The sequence below is a fragment of the Lepeophtheirus salmonis genome, chromosome 2 (genome assembly GCF_016086655.4).
Source record: "Lepeophtheirus salmonis chromosome 2, UVic_Lsal_1.4, whole genome shotgun sequence".
NCBI lineage: Eukaryota > Metazoa > Arthropoda > Copepoda > Siphonostomatoida > Caligidae > Lepeophtheirus > Lepeophtheirus salmonis.
In genome coordinates this window covers 30,811,765-30,839,749 of record NC_052132.2, presented here as the reverse complement: position 1 = coordinate 30,839,749, position 27,985 = coordinate 30,811,765, and the positions used below count along the sequence as shown (strand labels likewise).

Genomic DNA, 27,985 nt, shown 5'->3' with positions numbered 1-27,985 from the left:
TATTTGAATTTTTTTTTCAAAATATTTGTTATTTGAAATTTAATTTTTTCCAAAAAATTAAATATTAAAAAAATTTAATTAATTTGATTACAAATTTTCGAAATTGTTTTCGAAAAAATTTAATTATGTGTGAACAGCTGTGGATTTTTGAATTTTTCTGAGAATAGTTATATATTTTGGAAAATAAATTCCCAAAAAAAAAATATATTGTGAACAGCTTTGAAGTTTTAATTTTGGAAAAGAAATTCCCAAAAAAAAAAAAAAATATTGTGAACAGCTTTGAAGTTTTAATTTTGCAAAAACTAGTATTTTTTGAGAATAACCATAGATTTTAGTAATCTTTTGATTTTTTTTCAAAAAAAATTCAAAACTAAGTCCCCCCTCATCCCCCCCCCCCCAAAAAAAAAAAAAATATATATACAGGGTTCTGAAGGAAAACGTGGACTGTTAATAAAATGCTAATTATGCAATTAAAATAGAAAGGTTTTGTGATTCCTCCCCCCTACATATTCCGAATCTCCTGTCCTATTTGCATAAGTAAACAAAAATAAACCTTTCTCAAATAAATCTTTCATCAGTGAGTGAGCAAAGAAACAAAAATGCAGAGGATCTCAGACCTTTTGGATACCAAAATTGAGGTGGCACGAATTATGGACATTGTGAAGTGCTCCATACATGAAAAGAATAGAAAATACCTCTCAAGGAAAGAAGGAAGTGGGGGACACAACTTGAAAGAGGATTCTGACTTTCTGGGGACCTGAAGAAGAAGATCAAGAAGGACCCCACAAAATCCTTTAATCGCCTCTCTAACGAGTTTGATGTGGACAAAGGGACAATCGGGAGGGCTGTGGAGGACCATTTGGGATTGTCTTCTTACACATAAACCCCACACCACCTGTTGACGGACACTCTGATGGAAAGGACACTGCAGAGGTGTATGCAAATTCGTGCATGGATCAAGGCAAATGGATCTACAGTAAAAAATTTCTCTGACAAGATGATTTTCAACGTGGACCATGTTTACAACGGCTGGTACAACCGTTGGCTTGGTGGATCACCAGAGAAGGTCAAAGTGGTGTTCTGTACAAAACATCCGGCCCAAACAATGGTCGTGGGGTCGTGGTGTCCGAAGGCAAGAAGAAGCCTCCTTTATTTTTTTAGGGTGGAGAGAAAATCGGCCAAGAGGCCTACTACAAGGTGCTGGGGTTCACCATACTGCCATGGCTACCCAGAGGACAACTATGTGTGTACCCACACACGCATCGGCCGAATGCCAGAAGTTCGACTCTGACAACATGGCTGATTTTTGGCTCAACGACATGTGGCCATTATCTTCACCCGATTTAAACCCGTTGAACTTTGCTATGAGAGGCACTTTAGTGAGGGAGACTAATCAGACATCTCATTCAAACGTGGACTCCCTGAAGGCCGCCATTGTGAAGGAGTTGAACAACTTGTCTGAGAAGTTTATCCTCAACTCCTGCAAGACTTTCCACCGTTGTAAGGAGGTTGTGATTGCTGCTGAAGGCGGCCATATTGAGTGAACATGAGTGTTGTGTCTCAAAGTTGTGTTAATAAAAATTCAAAATTATTTATGAAAAAATAAAATTATTGACATTTTTCTAAAATCAGTCATTCAGTCCACGTTTTGCTTCCGAACCCTGTATATATATAATCCTGCGGACTCCCCTGTATATATGTATATATATTAATATTTACAATAATGTGTTTTTCAGATATCAATTTAAAAATATTCTTTTTTTAAAAATCGGATAATTGGAAAACTTGTATAGTAATGGATAATTTTTAAGTAAAATAGTAATTAGCCAAATGTTATAAAACTAAGCTAAATAGATTGATTTAGTCGGACATCTTACTAATAAAGTTTTTCAAGTTATATCGACATTTGATCAACAAAAAGGAAGAAAAGGAGTATAACGATAATAAAAAAAAAAATTAAATATGATTTATATATAAAGATAATTACTAGTATCAGGCTTTTAAGAAGTTCGATCCCAACCGGTCTTAAACAAAAATTCGATCTATATTGGTCTCATTTAAAATTTGATCTACAACGATTTTATAGATGAGTTGTAATTTACGATCATGTACTAACCGGCATTCGATTTAAAATCGATTAAACTTCGGTTTTAAATCTTAGATTGCGGTATGAATCAAAATTTCAGTAAAAATTGCTTAAATTTGTATCGGACAAAAATGAGTCTTAAAGTGAGTCTCAATACAAATAATTGCATAAAAAAATACTTAGGAATAATTTGGAACCATATTGTTACCATCATTGTAAAGCATCTCAATTTCTTTTAATTTTTTAATTCTACAACACCTACAAATTTTGTATCAACTCAAATATTTTCATCGAATTTAAATCTGAAACAGCTTTAAAATCTGTAATTCTTGTTTAAAGTAAAATTGATATAAAATAGTTATAGCCAAAACTGTAAAATACTCCAAAGTACCACAAAAGGTTTATTTTTTAGACTACTGTAAGCGATTGTTAAGGAAAAAATGTAGGAAACTAAATTGACCACTGGACAATTATGGTCAATTTATTAACAATTTTTTATTACACTCAAAGAAATTAATTTGTCAACCATAAAAGTACAATATTGCTTTTGTGGTGGACAATTTTTTCCACATTAAAGTATACATAAAATCTGTATCAAGCTTCGGAACCAAAAATGTATTAAAAAAATCATTGTATTGTGTTGTTAATGGCCAACTCTCTTATAAAGGGTATTCTGTGTGACATCAGTATGTTTGATGTTGACTCTTTTGGGGACCTATACAACTAAGTATTCTAACAATAAACACTCCTTCTTTTCTAATATTAAGAAAAATATTGAAAATGCGACCATGAAAGAAAAAACCTTGCCATCTATTAAAAATATATCCCTCTAAAGCCGGGTTTTATTATTTATCTTATTCTAAAATGTACATAAAAATATGTTTTTACATCGTTTACAGTCAAATTTTCATATTTGGTTATAAAAAATAATTATTACAATGAAAATAATGAGATATTTTTCTTTAATTATTGCGCCTTTATCGTCCATAATCATAAAAAAAGCTGTACACATCTAACTATTTTTAAAATTTCCAATATATTTTACTATGATTTCATTCAAATATCTTTTTTTAATGTTTTTCTATATTTTAACGCTATTTAACGAAGTTTCATATAGTTTATTTATTAAAAATATATACTATGAGGCCTCAAAGTGACGCAGCATTCAATTATGATGCAATTTATGACGTCAGTGGAAACGTTATCATTCATGGATAAATCTTCAAAATGATAACATTTTTGATTTTGGTTACACTTTATTTCATAGAAACTTAGAGAGCTAGCACAAAGTTTATTATTACAAAATAGAAACATATCTTCAGAACCTCCTACAAATAAAAACTTTAATTAATAATTGCAACACGAGTTACACTCAATCACATAGAGAGTGTAAGGTTGACTAGCTACATCTTTTGTAATATTCTTTACAATTAAAGTAAAGAACAGCTATGAGCTAATATATTGCCATATAACTTTTACAGCTATTATCCATTAGTTGGCTCTTAATCGTACCTTTTATCTTTTATGTTCGGCATTCAATTATCCGATGTTTAATGCTAACATGTAGCTAGTAATTTTTACTAATTTTACAATTAGGCTTAAAAAAAGGTTAAAAAAAATAAAATAAACTACCTCTAAAATACTTGGCATACCTTAGCTAGGTATTTCCCAGGGATATTTACGTTGAGCATTGAAATGTTATAGGCCGGTGGGCTCGGATAGAAGCTTTTGGCATCTCCATCTGAACTTCTTACAATATCAAGAAGTCAATATATTATATCCCCATGCAGCCAAAAATTAAAAAAAAATACGCTGCGACAACAAACCTGACTTTTGTTCTCCCTCCATTTGACTGTCCTCCAGCCCTGAACTCAATCCTATGTACTTTGCAGTTTAGGGTGTCTTGGAGAAAAATGTTTGCCACACCTCTAATCCCAATTTGGATTCGGATACGGCTGTTTTGATCGTGACAATGAGCTGAGAATCTCTTCATCGGTGTATTGAGGCTGTTATTGCTGATAAAGAAAGACACAATGAATAAAAACTATAGCTAAATGTAATATTTAAACATATCATAAATTGTGTTTAGTTGTCTTTTCTTGAGTTCATACAAATAACGTTTTTCTTAATTTAATAATGCTAAGTGTATTTATAATACTGAGTAAATATTAAAGAAATGACACAATTTTATAAATAATATTGTTGAACATTCTACAAATAAGATTTGAGTTCGAAATTTTAGTCTTACTAAACTTGATCAAATACATATATAATATTGAAGCATACAATGTGTGATGTAAATCTCCCTAAAGCTGTTTAAGCTCTTTGTAATATACTCAATAACAGGTTACTCCATAAAATTCGATTTTTTCTTCAAGAGTTTTCTTGAATGTTTAATTCTTCAATGCCTCTTGGACAAATTATTTCTTTGATCCAAAAAATATACATTAAATTGCGTGCTTGTATGTAGAGAATGAAACTATATAGGATAAAAATGAGCATACTTTTAATATATTTTACTTATTCAGTGCGTTAACATAAAAATAATCTTCAACATAAATTACAAAAAAGGAAAAGAGCCTTTTTTAACTTCACCCACAACATAAAAATATGTAATAATTGTATTTAAATTTGTTGGACGGTTTAATATACAAAAGATTTTTAAATTTACTTTAGAATCTTAATTTAATTGATTTTAAAACGAACGTCAAAGTTCTTAAAAACAATTCTTTAATGTAAATGATATACGGGTGACCGATAAGTCTTAGGATAACTTCAACAACCAATAAAAGTACATAAATATATGTATCTAGATACATATTTTTTCAATATTGCAATGAACGTCAAATTACCTTTAAAATGAGTTTTAGCTCATTTCACTAACATTTTCAGCTCTCAGATGCTTTAGACATACTTTAAACGCGGTACGGATAGTTTCCTGCAACAAGTTTTACCGTGTGGACACTAATGTGGTCTTTAAGTCATCGAAGCTGTGGTAGGATATCACATATACCTCTTTCTCTAGAATTGACTATATACAGAAGTCCATTACGTTGAGATGTGGGAAAAAGGGGCACATGTCCTTGTTCCAAAAGTGCTCGAAAGTGGTTTAGTACACCATTTGTGCACATACTTTTCATTATGTGAAGGTGCTCCGTCATGCTGGAAACAATAAGATCCTTTCTAGTGTTTTTCTGGGATCCAGGAAGGTACTTGGAACTGTAACATGTCCAGATAAACACGTTGATTAACCTTAACTCCCTCGGCAATGAAGATCAAGGGTGTCTTCATCCGGCAGGAAGGGACTATTGTCCAGAAAACACTGAGGCCAGCTTTTGGCCCCTTACCACGCTGCACTCGTTCAGGGAACATCCCAGATGCTCTGACACATCACCTGGTCGTTGTGGCTGTTGTAACCAGTTCCATGTTGAAGATCTTGTTCTCAGTCCAAATAATTGAAACGTGCGTACAAGAATTAAGGAATTTTAGAAAAGCACCTTCACCCAGGTCAGTCTCTTGATCATTGTGACCTTCCGAGAAGCTGACGCTTTTGTAGACGATATGGTTTCATCCTCAGGTCCTCCTTTACCACTCTATGCATGTTGTTGTTTTTTGAGAGATACCAGCCATGAACCATCTTTTTGTGGTTATTCTTAGACCTCATTGCCTGGATCAACCTGGTTGTCCACATGGAACTCGAGCGATCAGTCTTGGGCCTGTCATCAATACTCTTGGTATTTCAGGGCCCTACTGCTCTTTCCTTCCCAATTTAGGGGAATAATGATTCGCTTTGGGTACATGATGTTGTCATTAGAGGCTTAAGAACACATTTTACAAAAAAAGTTTGTTTAACGACAAACAAAAGTGACGATTACATAAATCATATGCAACGAACAAAGTTAAAAAAAAATACATATAGATATGTTATGTAAAAAATAATTAAGTAGACAATGCTTGAGTTTATCCTCACTTCCATGATAAAAGCATTAAGGTATTGCATTCCAAAAACAAGCTTATCTTTAGTAAAACTGTCTTTGGAGATATCTTATTGGGCTTAGGAAGTATATGCTGTTGCAACCAGAGAGTCTCATTTCGTGGGAAAGGTAACCTTTGATTTAAGAGGCTTATATTCGCTCCAATATGGCCTTTTAATTATAATATGTCAATAATTTAGCATTTTTTTATTTGTATGATCAAATTTGGCTACTTTAAATGCAATTTGCAGTGCAATCAAAGGGTTTAGAAGAATAATTATTTATTGATAGAAATTGTCGATAATTCGTTTAAAAATAAAATTGTAATCCACACTCAATTTTGAAAAAAAAAACAAAAAACTGTGTTGACGGTCTACATATAATAAAGGTTATGAAGGAGTGGCATAATTTTTACAGGGGAGGCCATCTATTTCTGCACTATTACAGATTTACAAGAGTTTATTTTGTTTCATCTATTTGCTCTTTGTTAGAAGAATTTTGTATTTTGAACCGATTAGCAAATCGCCTTTTTTTTTTTTCTGTTCTAAAATTTTTTTAAAGATGAAATACTAGTCTTTTATCGACTTTTTTTGGAAGTTAGATATATAAGTATGTTTATATTTATAAACAGCCTTTCTTTATAATGGTCTGCATATTTCATTCAATGATTTTTAAAGGGCAATCTTTTTATATATCCTGGACAATAATGTTTGTGCTACGCTTACATGAAATATTTAAAGAGTACATATATGAAGTTATGGACATATAAGGCAGTTCATTTTATTTATTCTAGTTTTTGTAATATCTTAAAAATTTAAATTTACTCTTGTAATTACACTTTTAAAATAAAAAAGTTAATATTAAGAAATGAAGACATACATATATGGAGCCATTCATTCGGAATAAACACTTTTAGCAACGATACACTTTCCATCTCCAAAACTCTGGTGAACAGTGATACTGCTGTCCCCAGATATTTTATACAGCTTTCGGACAATGGAACATGAAAGTTGTTTTCTTATATTATTTTGTAAACAAAGTGAGAGAGAGTGCCGTTATGTTGCTCCAAAATAATACAACTCCTGAATGATAATATTATAAAATATAAAATATGGGTTTATGTTACTCACATAGAGGGCGCTAAATACACTCACACAGCTTTTCATATAATATAAAATTATTAATTTCTTTATGCCTAGACTTGATTTTATTTTATGGAAAGTAAGACCGCGAGGAGAATTCGAGAGCGAGACCTATGGTATCCTTGTTAATATCAGCTGCCTGTTCTATGATTTTCAGGGAGAAAATGAATTACTCTTATAAAGGGGAGAACCTTCTTCATTGAAATAGCCTTAGGACAGGGAAAAGATTATAATCCTACATAAATTTATTTTTATAACAACTTACACCAAATATAGGCGAGAATTCTTCTTTCCTATGGAGATGATAAAATCACGACAACTTATTTAATAATAAACAAATAGAAAAAAATAACACAACCGTTTTCTATTTTTTTTAAAGGTAGTATTTTAATTTTTTAGTAATTCCCTACTGCAAAGTGTAAGACAGAACTTTTGGCTTCTGTTAGATTTGCAATCTTTTTGCCACACTTAAGGATCCCCTTGAGACCCTTACAGCTAGCTCTTTTACCCTTTGTGCAATTGTTGTTTTCGAAACTTTTCATTCTTCTCACAGACATCTTGGATATTCATAGATGGCTTCTTCCAGCCCTTGAACATTGAAACAAGGTCTAACAGTCCTTTTCGAATGGCTGACAACTTCTTGAGGTGTATATTCTCATTTGATGTGATTTGAATCACATGGAGGGTCCGGATTTTTACTTGACGATGTCGATAAGCTCCCTATTTGGTTGCTACCGGAACAGTTAATGTAATCTTTTGTTGTGTTTGCTGTGTGTTTGAACTGACATCAGTACTTCAAAAGGAACACATATATCATTTAAAAGCTAATAATCTAAATATTTTTATAAATATATGTATTTAATTTAAGTTCTAAAAATCGTCTATAAATATGTGTCACTCTGTAGATTGTTCATATATGTACATATGTAGTTATATACCTAGAAATATATTTATTGAGTGTAACATGTACTTTCATCCTCTACATAATTTTTGTTTTTCTTAAATAAAATCACGAAGAATCTTAAAGAAAAAAGGGCAAACATTTGTTGCACTTTTCTCTCTTCCTTTCTGTTTTAGGCGTGTATTTCTAAATATCTTTGTGCCTTCAAAAAATATTATATCGTTGATTGACAGCATAGACTGTCTAAAAAATAAAACGATTGAAGTTTTCTTTCTTCCATCTACTGATTAAACTTTTTTATCTATTCGTTCCTACGTAGTTATTTATTACTGCTCATAAAACTATTGGATATTTGGCTCGTCAACTAAAAAACAAGCTATAATATTTTTTTCCCATTATTGTATTCTTCGACGAAAACAATCATTACAATGAATGAATAGATTAATAGATTGTCAAATTTTAAAGACTATATCAGGCAAAATTAAGACTCATAAAAACAAAAAATGGGTTGAAAATCATACCTAATATTCTTGGGTATTTCAACTCATCCCAGTAACTTTAATTTATTTGAGTACTCTCTACACACATAAGCATATGAAAAGTGCAAAATATAATAATATAAAAGTAAGCTTGAATGATCTTTTCCAATATAGTGTCTGGATTATATTATTGCAGCCTTCGACGGGTTATTCTAAATTCTATCAACAAATTATTAGAATTATTAAATTAAAGTGCTACAAAATTTGCCACCTAAATTAGCACAAGTTCATTGTCAAAATAAAATAATTAGAAATTGTTAAATTTTTAAATTTGACAGATTATTAAGACCCATGATTAAATTTGACGGATTAGAAAAAAATACAGAATATATATATACTTTTTTTCGGTTTATTTTCAAATATATATATTTTTTAATTTCAATATTTAATTTTTGGAATTTTTTTAAATAAAACTTTTTTTTGAGAAAAAGTTCAAAAATCCCCAGCTGTTTACAAAAAATTAAAAATATCCACAGCTATTCACAAAAAATTAAATTTTTTTAAAGAAAAATCTCAATAACCCAAAAAAATTTCAATACCAACTTTTCTGATACAAAATCCATAACTATTCGCAGAAAATTGAACTTTTTGGAAAGAAAAATTGAAAAATTATTTTTATTTTTTGAAAAAAAAAAAAATATCACTTATTTTTTTAAATTCAAAAAATCAAAATAATGAATCAAAAATTTACTACTGCTCACAAAAAATTCAAAAACTGAATTTCAAATTTTTGAAAATAATACTCCAAATATAATTTTTTTCTGAGAAAAATTTAAAAAATCCAGAGTGGTTCTAGTACAATTTAAATTTTTAGGAAAAAAATTTAAGAAATTTGAATTAAATTTTTTGAAAAAAAAATCTAATATTAAATTTTTTGATAAAAAAGAAAAAAAGTCAATAATTTGGGGGAGCTACAGCCCTTCCAGCCCACTCCCTGCGGACTCCCCTTTCTTGGGTATCTCAACTCATCCTAGAATATAAATTTAAATGAAAAGCCTATAATGGACCTAAATATGTGTATAAAATATTGTACTAATTGTAAATATGAAGGATTTAAAAAAATAAGTAGAATGCATTTATTCTTTACTTGATCTTTGTTAAAGATTTTTTTGTGTTAATTCACAACATATATTAATTGATAAAACATTACACTAAATAAAATTAATATTACTTAGTTGAATTGATTGCAAAGACTCTATGCGTACATTGTACATATATGGATTTAGGAAGTCTGCTCAACACACTTAGAATTTTCTATTGGAAAAATACAATATAGTATAAAAAGCATAATTATAAATATACATATCTATAAAAAAATGAAGGCATAATGGAGTAAAATATCTAAAAAAATATTGATATTATGATTATTATAAAAAAAATGCATTTACTTGCACATGAAAAGGCAATAACAAATATCTCTGATTGAAAGATAACGAGTGATGGCTGGGATTGCAAAAAAGCTTTTGTGTATTTATGCATAACAAAAACTTTATTTCACTGTGGTACACATTTTTAGAGCAGGACCATAATCACTGAGGGAGGCAGGTCCACAAATAATTTTTTATTTATTTATATCGATAGTAACTATCGGCGCTTAATGGTAAATTTTTTATAGTCTTGTCCATAAACCCCCACCCCCTCCCTCATAACAAAAACATAATCACAACACTGATAGTATATACCATGTGCATAAGGAAATCGTACCGCGCCAATTAGAACTCCATAAAACCATTATTACTTGATTATAAGATAAGAGAAAATGAGGGTATTCGGCACGTAAAAATGAACTCCTCCTAATTTGGTCAAGTTATTTTACAAGGAACGGTATTTTCAGAATCTCCATTATAGAAGTCGTTTTCCAAAAATATAATTTTAGTTGAAAGAAAACCTATACATATTTTGGAGTTTCCTAAGAACAACAAAGTATTTCAATATATCATGTTCTATGCCTTAAATTTTTGAGATTTAAGAACCCTTTCATTTTGATTAGGATAATTAATTATGTATAAGAATCTTCACACATTTATTAGGCAAAGAACGTAATTGTGAACACAAAGTGGTATAATACTTTTTTTGTATTTAAAAATTGCAATTAAGGAAATATGGTAATATGTATAAAGTATATGAATTACATTTCATGAACCCAAATTATGTAAGTATGACTATACAAGATTGCAAAAAAAAAAAAAAAACATAAAATCTAATATGAAATAAAATATCATGTTGTTCAAAGAGAAAAATTGCAAATATGACTATTATTCTAATGCCTTTCATCTTTACAAGAAAATAAGACAAATAGGAATGTCTTAATGATAAATATACATGTATATGTTTTAGTAAGTAGATGATGGTGTAATACAAAGAAAATGATTAAGTCAAGCTTTAGCTAAGTGTTACAACTACAATAAACTAATTACGATGAATACATGTAGAGTAAAGTGGAGGTTTTTTTTTTTTACATTTCCATATGTTGGGTCTTTAAGCCTTCAAAATACTACTTTTGGTCCACAAATAGTATCTGCAAATTTTAGATGTTGTAAAAAATATTTAAAGGAAGCTGTACGCTTTCTAAGTTTTGACAATTACGCATTAAAAAAAATGTCGAACTGTTTTAAAATTATTGATGTAAAGTGTACAGATTTTGGATTAAAATAACAAATTTAGTTAAATAAAATTGTATTTAAATTTGTATTAAAAAAAAGAAAGAGGATGTACATGTTCAAAACAATGATAATTATACTTAAATTAAAAGTAGCTTTCACAATCAAATAATATGACTGATATTTAATAAAATTTGGAAAGAATGTATAATTTTTACTTAACTTAAACAAAAAGGGTTAATTTTGATTATCTATTTACCTTTATTTGAGGAAAAATATACATTAGGTGGGGGAAAACGGATTTCCATATTTCTCCTACATTTTAAAAAAATAAGTATATTTTGTTAATTATTGGTCACATCAAATCAAACGCTAATATGTTGTAAAAGTGTGAGTATATACTACAAACGTTTTTTCGAGAGTACTATCCTTGGCTGGTTCAGTCGTAAATTATCATTCGTTGAGTATGAAGGTCTCAATGTAATTTTTTTCATATTTTATATTTTTACTACCTGAATGGAAAAACACATCGAAAGTGACAAATAAAATTTGCGACGTATACGGACCGATATTCTTTAGGTTCGTGTTGCACGACTGTGGCTCGAGAATTTTTTTCCACGTCTCAATTCCTTTACTCTGAACAGCATTGGTGAGTTGGAGACAACAAGACATTATCAAGAAAACTCCCAGCTTTATACATCTTTGTTGAAGTGATAAACACTTGTTCCTGTCTATAACCAATGAGCTTTGGGTGGGGGGATTTGTTTCTGTAGAGCCCTGTGAAAATTGGTTGTGCAAGTATTTTGCTAAAAGGGACATGTGCTTCTATGATAAGGGGATTATGAAGTTAGATTCTCGTTGGCAGCAAGTTATTGTGGATATTTAAGACATATTTGGCTTAAATCAAATGATTGTAACACTTCTTAAAAAACATTTAAATAACGCAAAATATACTAAATTACTTTTTTTTCAACATAGTAGTTCACCAATTTTTATAAAATAAACTTAAATTTTATGTACAATAAATAAATGTTTCCAAAGAAAATTTAGAAAAAGCCACATATATAAAGAAATGGCCCTCAATGTCATTTGATGCTGAGTGCAACGAAGGACTAACCCATATATAGACATTTGCATCTTTTTACTATTAAAAAGTATAATAATGTCACAACATGTATTACCTCAACAGTTTTTAAATTATATCAGAAAAAAAAACCATCCGGAGGATAATAATAGAAAAATTGTCCTTCTTTTCGGAAAGTTATGGTTGACTCTTTTCTCCTCTAATAGAATCAACTTTTTGAATTAAACCACGATGTAGTATATTTCTCTTTCAACTGTTTTTATATAATTTCATGAGTTAACTTTTGTATGATTTCAAGTAGCTGACTCTACGCATTATTGATTCAGAAGTGTATTACTTAAGATTTGGATTTTTATATTAGTGTATATCTATCAAGGCCTTAGTTTAGAACTTGTGTCATTTCATACTTATTCATTGATAAGATTATTTATAAAATGTATTAAATAATGATCCACTATTATATACATAGTTTAATAAACAATTGCCAACAAGAAAAATACAGAAAGTAAGCAACCAAATCTTTTTTTCAAATTTCAAAAACAACATAACTTACTTTTAGTAAGGGTTGCAAACAGGCTGAAGAAGCAGTATAGTAAGCTTAGCTTCGTTCTAGGGGTGAGATTCTTAATTTTTCTTTGAAATACAGTCTGTTGCTATTATGTGTTTGAATAGTGAGGAACGTGCGTTTAGTTGTTGAAAATATATATTGCTAAAAAATAATTTGACAGAATACATTATCAGTTTAAACTAATTGCAATTTAGCTTTTGAGATTTTATTAGTACAATTTATGAAAATCAATTAATAACTAATTCTAATATATATGTATATATAAAAAAACCACTTTTTCAATTCCTTTTTGAAAATTGAATATCTGTGAAAAAAGTTAAACGCATATAAGTTCATAGATAATGATGTTAAATAGCTATAATTAATGTTACGAATATTAGATCCAATGTCATACAAGAATTCTCAATTGCTGAAAAATTGCTGAAATCCAAACCACGGCTCTGGATTTTCATTAGTTAAATGGGGGGGATAAATTTGACGTCATAACTGATTGACATTGATAAATTCTTAAACTTTCATCCAGTGTAAAAAAAATTGGCATTATTCTTTGGAAAATAAGTCACCTCAAGATAGCCTTCAAAATCCAAAATAAGATTTTATGGATCTAATAAAAAGTCAAATCGACGTTAACTCTGTTATTGATCTATATCTTGTGAAGTTTTTACCCAATTTGTTAATGCGAAGTAAACAAATTTTAACCAAATATTGCCACCTTCAGTCTTTATTACTTTGCAATATGAAAGTACTTTGTCTTATTTTTTTTTTGTTTTTCAATCCCAGGTATTTAAAAGTAACATGTCTTGTAAAATACTGTACTTTGTCTGTAAGTCCTGAAAATTTTATTAAATTCTCTTGATATTTAAGAAAGTTGTGTTGTTTTAGTGAAATATCATATAAATAACAGATTTTACTGTAGGCCATTTTATAAATAATATGAAAAGAAAGTGATGATATTCTAAAGATAAATTGGTCATAACATCGTTCATGTTAATGCTAGAGACATGATTTATTCTTTTACCATTATTGATCAGATAATACATGCTTAAAAGGAAAGTTTTGAATTGAATTTTTTTTTTGATGATACTCATATAATATCCGTTACTATATCGAACGTCTTTATGGATTTTCAAATCTGCAGCTGCAATATATATGCTTCTTTATTCCATAATATCTTGGGATATAACTTTCTTCCCTCAGAGCAGGGCACTGAAAGTTGGTTGATAAATGAGTCTTTCAGCACGACTATGATTCAAAATATACGGCCATGACAACAAACGAGTGGCTCCGAAAGACGCAAATTCAGGTCTTGGAGTGGTTTAGCCAGTTTCCCGACCTGACCCCCATATAAAATCTTTATCATTGGGCAAAACTACAAAATTGGCATGATATCAAATACTTTCTTATTTCCTACACTATGTACATTGTACAACCTATACAAACATACATTTGTAAAACTGTCATCATGTACATGTATATTTATACTAATGTAGAAGCAAATTGAATGTTGTTTGAAAATGAGAAAAAAACACATATTTTTGTATAATTTATCTTCATAGATGGAGGAGAAAGTTGTCTTGTAAAAACTCAAGTTACTTAAGTCATACATACATATATGAATGTATGTATATACATTTCAGAGTGTACTATGTACATATGTTCGTTGTAAAATACTTTATTTTACTTCTTTATCCCTCTTTCTTTAAACGTGATGCCTTTTAGATCTTGAAAAATATGTACCTATATACATATTTATATACAAAAGACACTTCAAGTCTGTTAATAGCTATTAGCCCTTCGTTAATATATATATATTGTAAGTAAGGCTACTTTTCAAAATCGTGGATAACACATATTTAGTGAGCTAGATTTTTTTTAATGTTAGTACATTCGAAAAGAACATTTATTATTTAAAGCTAAATAATATGTTTAGTTCGTATTTGTTAGGCATAATTGTCATAACTATTCTGTGTGCAATAGGTTTCTTCAGTTTTGGGAACAAAAAAAAAGTCACATGGGGCCCAATTCGGTAAAAATGATGGCTGAGCCATGATTGTGGTATTGTTTTTGGCCAAAAAATCGCGGCACACAAAATACCTCTAACCATTACTGATTCACAAACAAACTAAACATATTATATAATTTTAACCAATAAAAATATGGTTTTTTTTTTAACTTACATAGAAACAAAAATCTAGGATATCAAATATACACTGCCGTAAATTTGAAATGCCATTTAACTGTTTGAACACACCTTGTACATTCCACATTTAAAAAAAAAAGCTTCTTATTCATTTGAATCTACACTTTTTACGGCAATACTTTTTTGTATTTATTACATCAAAAATTAAATCTTATTATATGTTAATAATTTATTTATCTTTATAATACATTGATTAGGATTTATTTGAGGTTTAGTGAATTTAACGAACTTTTCACTACTTTAGTTTCTTGTATTCTTCTTTTTTTTTTCAATGTGTGGATTTTATGGTCCTGCCATATAGTTAAAAAATGTTATATTGTAGCAATTATTTTATATAGGTTGTACACATAATTTATTATAATCGTGCAATTGTTTTTTATTTAAGTAAATACTTTGGCGTTTCTTAGTATACAGTTAACAGTTAAAAGTGTAGAAGGGAAAAACTATTATTTTGCAGCTTTTTGAAGTGAATAATTGATAGCAACGAGCACTGGCAGCTGAATGTATTTGCAAGTGAAGGAGGTGGCAAATTATGAAATGGCGTATGGTTATCAAGATGGTCGGAAGTTTTTTTTTGGGTGAGGGCGGGGGGGAAACAGTGCTGTGACTAGGAATTTCCTTTCGTGGTGTGAGTGTTATTTGACGATCTTTACGCCACTAATCCGGAACCATTTCTAAAAGCAATATATAATTATATGAGAATTGAGACTCGTATGCTGAACAATATTTAAAAGGTATTTTCTCTATTGAATTGGAAAATTATTGACAAGTATGTTTTATTTGACTTTTTTTTTATCAAATAAATAATGACCCTTTTTATCTGTCAAAAAGGATGGATGTAAAAAGGAAATTTATTATCGAGATCATATTGGCCAAAAAAGTACCTTCCCTCGCTTTCTAATTTAAAAAAAACAAATATCATTGCATGTTTAATGAATAGTTTGTACATTGAACATGCAAGAAACATATTTGTAGTTTATCAAAAGTGTAATTACCTACCTACAAAGTATATACATGTTTGAGTAAAAAGTATAATTTAATAGTCAATCATATGTTGCACTAGTAGGGCTGGGACTAGAGTTTAGTCTTTTATACGTTTAGTACGTTCCTGTACCAATAAATTATTGGTACAATGTTCTTAACTTCTTTATGAAACAATGGTTGATAAAAAATATACTCAGGTTATAGTATTCTTTAATGAATTTTTTTTTTTTGCGAAGGATGCACTGTCTGAATTTTTTAATAATATACAAGACCAATTAGCAGTCACAAATCGCAGCTGACGAAAAAGGTATTTAGTTTAGTCGAGATATACCTGCAGTTGTGAGGTACCGACAAGCTAACTTGGTAAAATTGAAAAATTTATTGAAATTATCCTTCTACCATACCATTGGGTTTTTGTAGGCCATTATCATTTTTTTGTATAAACATCACAATTATTTCTTATATAAAAGGATGTTTATGGGTTAAATTCTTACCTCACTATATAATTTATAAATTACAAAAAAAGATCACTAATATTTATAATATCCAAATATTTAATATGTAAATGTACCGTCGTACAGTTCCCAAGGTAAAAACGTACCAAACAGTACCATCCCTATGCCCTAGTGTTGTTCTGTATACCGGGATACTGACACATTTGAAATACTACACCATCAAATTGATATTGGAACCAGTACTTGAAGTGACATTATATCATTTTTTTCCGTGTCAATAACATAATTTTCTAATCTTTTAAGCTGTGAAATTATCCATCGTGTTCAGTAAGATTGCATTTGGGGAGGGGCAAACCCTTGACTAGGGTTCTTGTCCTTTTTTTAAATGGTAAGATGGAGTTTCTCTGATAAATTATAAGTTAATTTTTTAGTATTACATTTACTCTATCTGACCTAGGAATCAATCTTCATTGAAATCCATATACAGGAATTATATTTCTTCTCCAGGAACAACCGGGATGTAAAACAATGCACATTGAGTTCAAAAGAATAGTATATCCCGAGCACATTGTCCTTTTGAGCTACGTCGTTCAATTAGCTTTTTTAAAATTTTTGACAGCAATTTTTTTTTTTCATAAATACCACATTGGACAATAAACTTTTTTAAAACATTTTTTATATGATTTTTTGAAAGAGACTAAATTTTCAAGAATAACCATTATATTTAGACAAGACCCCATAATTAAAACAAAATTGTTTATAACATTTTTATTATAAAAGAAGCTGTTATGAAAATTATCTTTTTTTATATCATCAAATTTATCCCTTTTCAAACATCTCAATCAAATATCCTACAGCCCACCGATGGCTTAACCCCTCAAATTAATGACTCAAAAAAAAAAAAATCTTTATAAAGAAGGTAAAAATGAAAATTTTTACTTGAAAACAAAGTCATCAAATTTCTTAGCTAGCTCCTACACCGAACAAAATAAATTATGGAGGCCCCTTTTAGTACATGTGAATTGTCCTTAACGACATTTTGATTTTATATTTTTAGTCAAAAGTATCAAATACCGATACTTAATTGGTACCCATGCCTGTACAAATTATTGGTTTTATGTATGAGAACAAAATATTGTTAATAATGATACTTTGAGTCCATACTTTACAAAAATCCAAGAAATTCAATTTCTACATATTATAAAGTATCTTATATACAATAGCATAATCATCATGTAAGCTATTGTTTGCTTTGTTTTTGTTGAGATAAGTATATTTTATAACAAGCAATCATATAATTATGTACATAGATATTTATGAAACCTGATATTCATCGTTACAGAGAGAGAAAAAGAGGGGTAATGTTTTTGCTTCATAAACCTGACATAAACAAGCTCTTCTTCTTTTATTCATTGAGTTCCGATTATACACATCTATATAAATAGAAAAAAAAGTTTATCTCTCTCTTGGGTGACGACTCATTTTTAACAAGAAGCTTATTAAAAAAAGAAAACAACAGCGACGTACATATATAAACAATTGTAATCACTAAATTAAACCTAGACATGGACCCCAATTTGAGCTCTCTACCTCAATATTTTCTCAAATTATGGTCGATTATATATTTTTAAAGTTTTGCTCTACCTTGACATTTCAAAATTTAATGGCTCTTACTGTGAACATATATAATCTTCCTACCATGTTAAATCAAATTGATTTGTAACTTCTGCCGTAATCCTAGTGACCACAAACCAACAGAGCCAAAAACATGACCTCCGTCCTATTTGGAGTTAAATGTATCTAATATTGAATAAAACGAGGTTAAAAAACGAGTTTGTATAGGTAGAGTAGAGCCAGTGAGTGCTTTATCAGCTAAAGTAATGCACCCTGGTTCATAAAATCGTATTTAAAAAAATAAAAGAATATTATTATTCGTCTTCCATTCTTGAGTAGAGAAAATCTAAGTATTCAGTAGCTTCATGTGAGTATACTCATACAAAATGGAGAGTAACACTGATAATTTGTTTGAGAAATTATCTCATATATTTTAAGCAATGTTTGTCTGTTAGTCGATACTTAATTACTCAGGACAATGCTGTCTACGACCGCTAGTTCTTTATAATCCTTATTACGAGAATTTCCTTGATTGTTATAATGGATAGTTTAAATCTGATCATGTACTTTCCCAAAAGTGCAGGAAACTGCACTTACCCTAGCCAAAATTAATTTCATATATGGAATTAAAAACAATAACTTCAGAATCTTAAAGGAGGACCAGAGTTCCACCCGAAAGTAAAACATCTTTTCCATAGAATAAATTGGATTGATGGACTATGTGGATCGTTTATTCATATTCAATATCTTTTATAATCAGTTTATGGAACTTTTATCGACACAGACTTATTATACATAATCTTATCTAAACTCCCTCATGTTTTGAGCCAACATTATTGTTGAAACTCAGTCCTAGCCCGGATCTTTTTTCCGTGTAGACCTTTAGTGATTTTTTCAGACTACAGCAAAATTTATACGTGATCCAAATATGTACCGTTTCTGTGGTCTCAATCAATGGTCCAATTTTCACGCAACTCTTGATTCATGAGTAGTACTAATGCAATAAATTGAACATCATATAACGTAATTCTTGGGTCGATGCCCCCCATTTTGAAACGTACATGATGCCATCAACACTTCATCTATAGAATCGGCATAGACCAATTTTTTCTTTTACACCGGTTCAGACCAAACTCCTTGGGAGGACCGAAATAATTCGGTCCTTTAAAAATCATAACAGTCTCAGACCGGTCTTTAGTGTATTGTATTATATGTGTTTCAATCTCAGCCTGTTTGTAAAAATGGTTATAAAATAATAAAGGAATAAAGAATTCAAATAAAGTTAAACATAAACCAAAGAAAAGTTTTTTTCTTTGTATTGTATCGTTAAGCTGTGTTTTTAATTGCATACATATATATACATACAACATTACAAGTCAGGCAATTTTCCTCTGAGTCAATATTTCTAGTATGCTGAACATACGTATAAAAAACAACTTATCTAAGGACTGATACAACTAACGCTAGAGTTCTACAAAATATGACCTTAACGCGAGTGAAATATTTTTCTAATTGACAATCTAAAAAGTGTTATTTATTTTTCAATGCTCTTATTATTATTCTTTTTTTATGAATGAGAAAGCATCACTCGTGTAAGTTCTCACGGATGACGAAAAGTAATACTCATTTGTTGTCGAGTTATGCGTGTAAGTCCTTGTTGACTTTGGAATTGAGGATCAAATCGGAGAGATTCCTGTCTATATTCTTGCTAAATAGATAGAGAATTTGCTGTTTACTTCCTTGCTCCAAAAGCTTATTCCACCTAACCTTTAAAACGTTATGACATCTAAACTGCTCATATCAATTGTGAGGTGTACCGTTTATGATGAAAATCGTGTGTATTTTGGGTGTCTTAAAAATAAAGAAACTAAAAATAAGTAAAAAATGGTAACCCTGACAATTTGAAGAATGTTTTGGAGGAGAGCAGCTTAAGATTGGATAAAATCACCTGTGTCGAGGGAGGAGAATAATATGGCCAAAAAACATATGGAAGAATTACTCCAATGTCGATCCTCAGTTCTAATCTGGGTCCAACAAGGACTTACAATTAACACTCCATTTATGAGCCAACACACACGTGGAGCATAAAACTTAAAGCTTATGCTTTATAGATTGTGTACTTTTTAATACAGTGATATTTTTAAACAACCACCGTCCTCTCTTAATCTTATGAGACTTCTGGGACTGTCCTCCTATATGTCTCAAGTTTATTAACGTTAATTCTGCTAGTATTGGTTTCAAATTCCTAGCCATTAGTAAGCACCGTGAATAACTCCAACTTTATCATTTTTAAACTTATTTTTTTGTATGTATACTATTTAATAATATCATCAAAACATGTCAACCTTCTTTGTTATTCTAAAAAATAACCATCATTCAAAAAATATACCTAAAACTTTGTAAATATTTTTTAAGTGCCCTTATATTTAACTTAATACGAATATGAAAAAATAAAAAAGTATGAACTTTTCTTTCATGAGAATAAAAAGCCTCAAAACCACTTTAGTTTATATATATTATATATTTCAGTAGTATGTATGTTTAATATGATTTATTATTAATAAATCATAGTTCGTCTGTCTGTTGAAGACTCATTTTTGAGTGTGCACTTAGAACAGCCTGACAGCTTCATCTAAAAAATAATAATGTACAAATTTACAATATATTCCTTACAATAAGGTTATTTTAAGTGAAAAAGGCTCTCTTCTCTATAGCAGTAATACGTTTTCTCCATCCTAAAATTAAATAACAGGGAGCTGATGTTAACAAGGATCTTAATTCAGTCTCACTAACTTCTTTTCTTCAAAAATTTTAAAATAACTATCCTTAGTTTACTTATAATTAAAATGAATAAATTTACGACAATTGAACTAAGAAATTGCAAAAAAATCAATATATACTCTGAGACCTACAGAACTGTCCACGACTTGGAAAAATTAAAATTACTAGAAAAAAAGAAAGAGAGAAAACGTTGATTGCGTTTTCTGTGTTTTTAAATTGTTTTCTCAAGTACATAAGCATCGGTGATTGAATTTTTCTTACTGTAGGTATTATATCTTTATTGTTGAAGGAGTGTCGGGCAACTGCATTTTTGCGCTTTTGCATCTTTGGATGGCCCCCATTGGGTGTTCTATCCCAATGATTGATATACCTCCTTGGAGGTTTGCTGATTCCTGGTAAGAATAGCCCGATATCTACCTTCTTAAGATGGGTGTTTCCTCTAATGGAAATATAACGTCTAACTCGAATTATTTACATGCATTGAAAAATAATTTGGATGCAAAATCGGTCATTTAAGATTTTTCTGAAGTAGTTTTTTAGGTATATAAGTAAAGTTGTAAATCCTCAGAATTTTTTAGTGTGCAATTTGGTTTTATTTTCCTTTGTCCTTTATAATTGCTCTTTCATGCTAGAGAAGATAACATCTATGTGTAACTAAGAGTATATGTGGTCATTAATGGCAGATAGTAACACTGAGTTTTAAGTCTTTGTTGAACTGAGAGTGGAATTAAAGATTCAAAAGTATCTTTGTCCTTGCTTGATAAGGAGTGGGACTTTTGATATCATAGCAATTTTAATGTACTAACGTGACGATGGAACGACGTAGCTCAATGTATAACGCACCCGGGATAAATTGTTCTCTTGAACTCAATGATCGCAGGTTCGCACCCTGGTCGTTGCTAGAGAAGAAATGTACATAATGTACATGGACTTCAAAGAAGATTCATATGTCAGTTAGAGTAAATGTAAAATGTTTTTTCCATTTTTTTTAAAGTTTTCTACATAAACGTTGAATTGCAGTTAAAGTAGACAAAATGGATACTCACAATCAAATAATGATAAATTAATGGATTTTATTTGAAAGACCATATCGGAGCTAATATAAGTTTCCGAAAATTAAATAAAGGTAACAAATTATAGCAAAGATCCCTGGGTATCTTAATTCATCCCATAAATTTGAATAATAAGTCTGTTAATTACTCAAATATGCCTATAAAATATTCGACACAGGTATTTATTAAGAAAAAAATAAATTAGGATTTTTTTTTTTTCTCGATTTTTGGTCAAGGTTCTTTTTATGTTGATTTACCTCATATGTAACGAGATTAATACTAAAGATTTCCTCATTTGACGAATGATAAAAAATGATATTTATTATAATCTCTATTTTTTTTCTTTTAGGTGATGCAAAAGTCATGCTGCGTTGCTTTCATGTATGGAGAACTCACTGACACCGATACCATAGCTCTCATAGACCAAAGTCTTGAGACACAGCAGCAAAATCAGTTTGAAATCCTTCTCTACAAAAAAGACAGTAAGATACAAATACCCAGACACATTTTGAAATAAATAAAAAATATTTTGAATCTTTCCTTTTTTACAGAGACTCCTTGTTGGTTAATTTTTCAAGTATCTCCTGTTAAAAATGAGAGGGATGTTGTTGTTTTATTTCTTTGTACCTTTCGTGATATTACCGCTCTTAAGCAACCGATTGAGGAGGAGAATAAGGGTATAGAAAATATAAATCGTAATTATTTTTTTAGTTTTGCTTTTTAATATACATTTGCATCTGCTCATATCCTCTACTAAACACTCTATTTCCTTCTTTTTAAATATGGGAATTATGAACAAATCATGTTTATATAAGTTCTATGATAAAATAAGAGAATGGGGAACAGTAGAGGGTATTTTATTATTATTTTTATTATTATTATCAAAAATTTCGCTTAAAAGGAGATCCTACTGCCTCGACTTCTTGATGAAAAATTTTATGAGCACTCCAAACATACCTTCCCATAAAAGTCTGCGGGTGTACTATCTTAAGCAAATATTTTCAACTTTTTTTAGTGATGTACTACTTGTAACATATTTATTTAACCCAAATATCCCCTTACTATCACAAATCATTTTTAGCTTCATTGGCAGGAGCGTCTGCAAGTTGAAGGGGGATTGTGGGGCCCTGTTTTTTTTAAATTTAAAAAAAAGAAATGCTAAGGTAAATATTTTATTGGAAAATGGTTTCAAAATATTAATATTTTTTGATGAAAAAATTCAAAATCTTTAGCTATTCACTATAAATTAAATTTTTTGAAAATAAATTTTCAAAAATCCATATCTATTCTCAAAAAATTAAGTTGTTTTTTTTTTTCGGAAAAAAAATTAAAATCCACAGCTGCTCACAAAAGATGAAATTTTTGTAAAAAAAATTCATTTTTAAAATTTGTCGAAAATAATTTCAAAATTAAATATTTGAGAGAAGAATTTATAAATCCATACCCATTCACAAACAATGAAATTAAATTTCAAAAATTGAGTTTTTATGAAAAAAAAATGAAACATTAATTTTTTTTTAGTAAAAAACAAAAAAATCCTTAATTTGAGGGAGAGGAGGGCTACAGCCCCTGCAGCCCACATTCTGCAGACGCCTCTGAGTTATGTACAACTTTTCAAATATTCTTTCAAAATATCAAGTATCCACTAGAGTGGCTCGAAGTACTCAAGTGGTACGTGTACGCTCATCTGAAAACCACTGAGCTAGAGGATTCTTACAAAATGGCCTCTAACTTTTTTATATGAGTTAATATATGTACCTATCGACTCCCCCCCCCCCACTCACACCTTTGATAATTCATAACCATCATATACCAGTAAACAAAAAGTGATTTCTTTCACTGTTGTTATTTTTACTTATAACATTAATTTGAAATATATAGCTCATAAGTAGTGATAAGGTCACTATGACAATGGATAGAATCCTCCAATGCTCAATATTCTTATGTAAATTCCTGAATTTTATTTGCACATATTATAAAAGTAGGAGGTGAGGAATTTTGATCCGTTCGAGTTGTTTGGACAATCATCACTTTGAAGGATCTTGAAAATAGATTAAAAATCTATTTGGGTTGTGAGTTAGTCTCTTATGGAGTATCAGGGGGGATGATTTGGAGTGTATCTATAAACTATTAGCGGCATATACTCATCATGAAATGTATCAAGGCTCTTTCAGGTATCAATGTCATGCCAGCCATGCCAATATTTTTACTTTGATGAATACCTTGTACAAAGTCATAGTGTGAAAGTCCGTATCTCTTAGCCTACAGTAAAATATCATTTCGCTTTGCTGGGCGGAGACTTTCTCATTATTTTATTATTAAGAAGCTGCAATCCTTGAATTTCAAATTACACTTTCTCCAATTGAAAGATAGAAAGATAAAATAGTTTGTGCAATCAAAATTGTAAACCTATTTCGGAAGGTAGAACTTTTTTATAAACACTTTTTAAAATACATTTTATGTAAAAAATATGGGTTCATTCTAACCCACGTATTTTGTCGTTTTTAAAGAATGATTTTAAAGAGAAAATAAAATCAGAATTTGATAATATACATTATAAATGAGGATTAATTAATTATCATTCTCGATGTTATAGGTATATAAATTTTCTTTATATCTAATTAAGTTTTCAAAGTGTTTATAAAGATAATTTCTATAATGGGGAGAGTATATTGGGTTAAACTACTATTCCTATTAATTGTATCAAAATATGAAGTTTTTAAGGCTGTAAGATCCCCTTTGTAAAATTGAGTATTATAAGAAATTTCAATCGTTCCTATTTAATTACCCACTTACTTTTAAACTTTAATTACAATGATATACATACAGGCAATAAGACCTCGTTTTAATGCATGCCCTTAGTTACTCATTACAATCTCAAAAGAAAATATCATGAATATTTATTGTCTTAAAAAACATAATTTATGTAACCATTTTTTGAAGGAGGACTAAGCAAATTTGCTAAATTGGCTCGATCAGTGACAAGATCCCGCTCTGCCCTGGCATCTCAAATTACTCAGCAGGTTGCTAAAGATTCAGCAAAGCAATCCAATTTAACACAGATAATGAGTTTAGGAGCAGATATCATGCCTCAATATCGACAAGAGGCCCCCAAAACCCCACCTCATATCCTTCTTCACTACTGTGCGTTCAAAGCAATATGGGACTGGATTATCCTATTTCTAACATTTTATACAGCCATCATGGTTCCCTATAATGTGGCTCTAAAGAATAAAACCTCAGAAGATGTGTCTTTATTAGTAGTTGATTCAATAGTGGACGTTATTTTTTTTATTGACATTGTTTTAAACTTTCACACAACGTACGTAGGAGCTGGAGGTGAGGTGGTCTCGGATCCAAAAGTAATTCGACTCAACTATCTCAAATCCTGGTTCGTCATAGATCTTCTCTCCTGTTTACCATATGATGTTTTCAATGCCTTTGATCACGACGAAGATGTAAGTTCAAATTCTCATATTCTTTTTTGCTCTTCAAATTAATTTCATCAATATAGCGTTTTTACACACGTCATAGGTTGTATCATAATCGAAAGTGACGCCTTTTTGGGGATCATAGTATTGGTTTTTAATAGAAAAAATGGGTATATTTCCTATAAATCTTGATGAAACTTTATCAAATGACTTTAATAATAGTGAAGAAGACAGAATACCTTAATTAAATGCAACTTGATACCGAAGATAAATAGTAATACTTGAAAATGATTAAAGTTTTGTATACTTAAAATCCTATGAAATGGCTAGATTTAAAAACAAAGCTCTGAGAGTGAATGAGGGAACCTATTTTTTCTATTGTAATCGTTAATTTATGGTCTATACTATGGAAATAAGACTGTATAAAGATATAATAACATATTTCACTATTTTATTTAATATTAATGAAAAGAGTTTTATTGTTATAAAACTTGGTTGTTGAGGCCTCCAAAATGTGTAATATTAACACTGCTGACGTCCAATAAAAACGCTATATTCGTGCCTTTCCAAAGTCACGCACTTTTATTAATTACTTAATTATCATGAGTATTATAAATGAATTCATATATATATATGTACTTCTTGTCTTCGTCATATCATTAGTCTTAATTCCATTTACTTAACTATGAGGCAATTTCTATATATATATATATGTATACATATATACAGATGCACATACATGTATAAGCATAAATATAATGATATGTATCTTTTCCTTTTTCCATGCTTTTGACTTATCCAGGGTATTGGAAGCTTGTTTAGTGCGCTGAAAGTAGTACGGTTGCTTCGTTTGGGACGAGTTGTCAGAAAACTTGATCGCTACCTCGAATACGGTGCAGCCATGCTAGTTCTTCTACTCTGTTTTTACATGCTTGTAGCACACTGGTTAGCTTGTATATGGTGAGTAGCCCTTTAATTTAACCCTATAGGAAGAAAAATTTAGAAATGACAAGGTAACATCCAAAAAACTATTGTATTGTCTTCAGCTGCAAATTTATGAGACTGATTTGTTTCGTCCCCATTTTAACAGCCTTTACATAATTGGGACTGTTTCATGTTCGGCACGATTTGTTTGCAGATGCATGACGCTAGTATCGCGGCAAAACTTCAAGGGATATAAAATGATAATTATGACTAAAAACTTTATGAAATGTGAAAAAACAATGGTGAAAGTTAATTTTAAAAAGGGTTTTTTCATTTGGGTCACTATAATTTTTTTCCGTTAGGGAAAAAACGACGCCATATTTATTTTCTTCTTTTGACATTTAGAAACTTGTAGCCATACCCACTTGATCAGGGATTGCATATTATCAAAATAACCATAATAAAAAATCTGATTTTCATCGCAAAATCATCTGAAGTGATAAAGCTCATTTTTGACTCAATGGCTTTGTTAATAAGCAAAATATGTGTTATTGGTCAGACACAAATCCACAAGTGCTTCAACAGATATCATTGCAAATGGGGAAAAAATACTTCTTTATGGGGTATTCATGATGGAGGCATCATAGAGTCTTGTTTTTTCGTTAATGATAATAATTGCCACGTTACTGTACATAAAAATTACTATCCCATCGTGATAACTGATTTTTTTTTGCTCAAGTGCAAGGAATGGACTTGGCACATATGTAGTTTCAACAAACTGTGCCAATTGTAACACAACCAATATTACAATCGATTTATTGAAAAAAAAAAAAAAAAAATTGAGTTCGATTTTCCGATAAATGGACTTGTTGACCAGCCGCCCGATCGTGCAATTTAACAGCTTTAGATTACTTTCTTTGGGTTCACATGAATTCATTGGTCTACACGAATAAAACAGGGACGTTAGAAGAGGTGAGAGAAAATATTCAATGCAAAATTGCTGCAATATCGGTCAATTTATTGGAAAAAGTAGTGGAAAAATGGGGTTAGCGATTGGATTTCTGTAAACGTGCTCATGAATGTCACGTTAAAAAAATCGATAAATCGATATGTGATTAATTTGTGATGAAAAAATAAAATTGGAAAATTTTTTAACCGTTCGTGTTTTGTTTATAAAAAAAAGTTAAAGCGCTCCTAATGCAAAAGCCTTTATTCTAAGAAAATGATGCCACAAATAATTTGAATTTTTCGACAGAAATTTAATTTCCTCTCAGTGTCTAAAGTTTGAGATCATGTCAGGTTTTAAATTGATAAAATACGTCTTGGTGGTGATTTTTTCACATTTATCAGTCTAGTATTGCAAAAAAAAATCTCATCTGATTTTAAACAATAATTATGACTGAAAACTTTAAGAAATCTGAAAAATGGTAGCTTCAATCAAAGTTTATTTCACAAAAAAGTGATATCACAAAGTAATTGGAATATTGGGAAAGAAATTTCGACATCCTCTTTTTATTTATAATTTGAGCTATGACGTTTTGATCTGATAGAGAGTAACCAAGGTGTCATTCTTGTGCATCAAACGGTCCCTTTAGTAGACGAAACATAACAGCCTGTGGTAAACTTCTCATATTTACTTTATCTCTGCTT

At 30.1% G+C, this 27,985-nt stretch overlaps 1 protein-coding gene across 2 annotated transcripts in view; it reads left to right on the top strand.

Annotated features, from left to right (window-relative positions):
- eag (ether a go-go) overlaps positions 1-27,985 on the top strand; it is a 126,789-nt gene that overhangs the window by 62,537 nt on the left and 36,267 nt on the right. Inside the window, exons 4-7 of one of the 2 annotated variants that reach the window (XM_040707524.2) lie at positions 22,330-22,462; positions 22,532-22,657; positions 24,924-25,438; positions 26,214-26,371. In XM_040707524.2, coding sequence (XP_040563458.1) covers positions 22,330-22,462; positions 22,532-22,657; positions 24,924-25,438; positions 26,214-26,371 — 932 coding nt within the window. Of the gene's footprint in view, positions 1-22,329; positions 22,463-22,531; positions 22,676-24,923; positions 25,439-26,213; positions 26,372-27,985 lie in introns of both variants that reach the window. The other variant, XM_040707523.2, reaches the window with a different exon arrangement.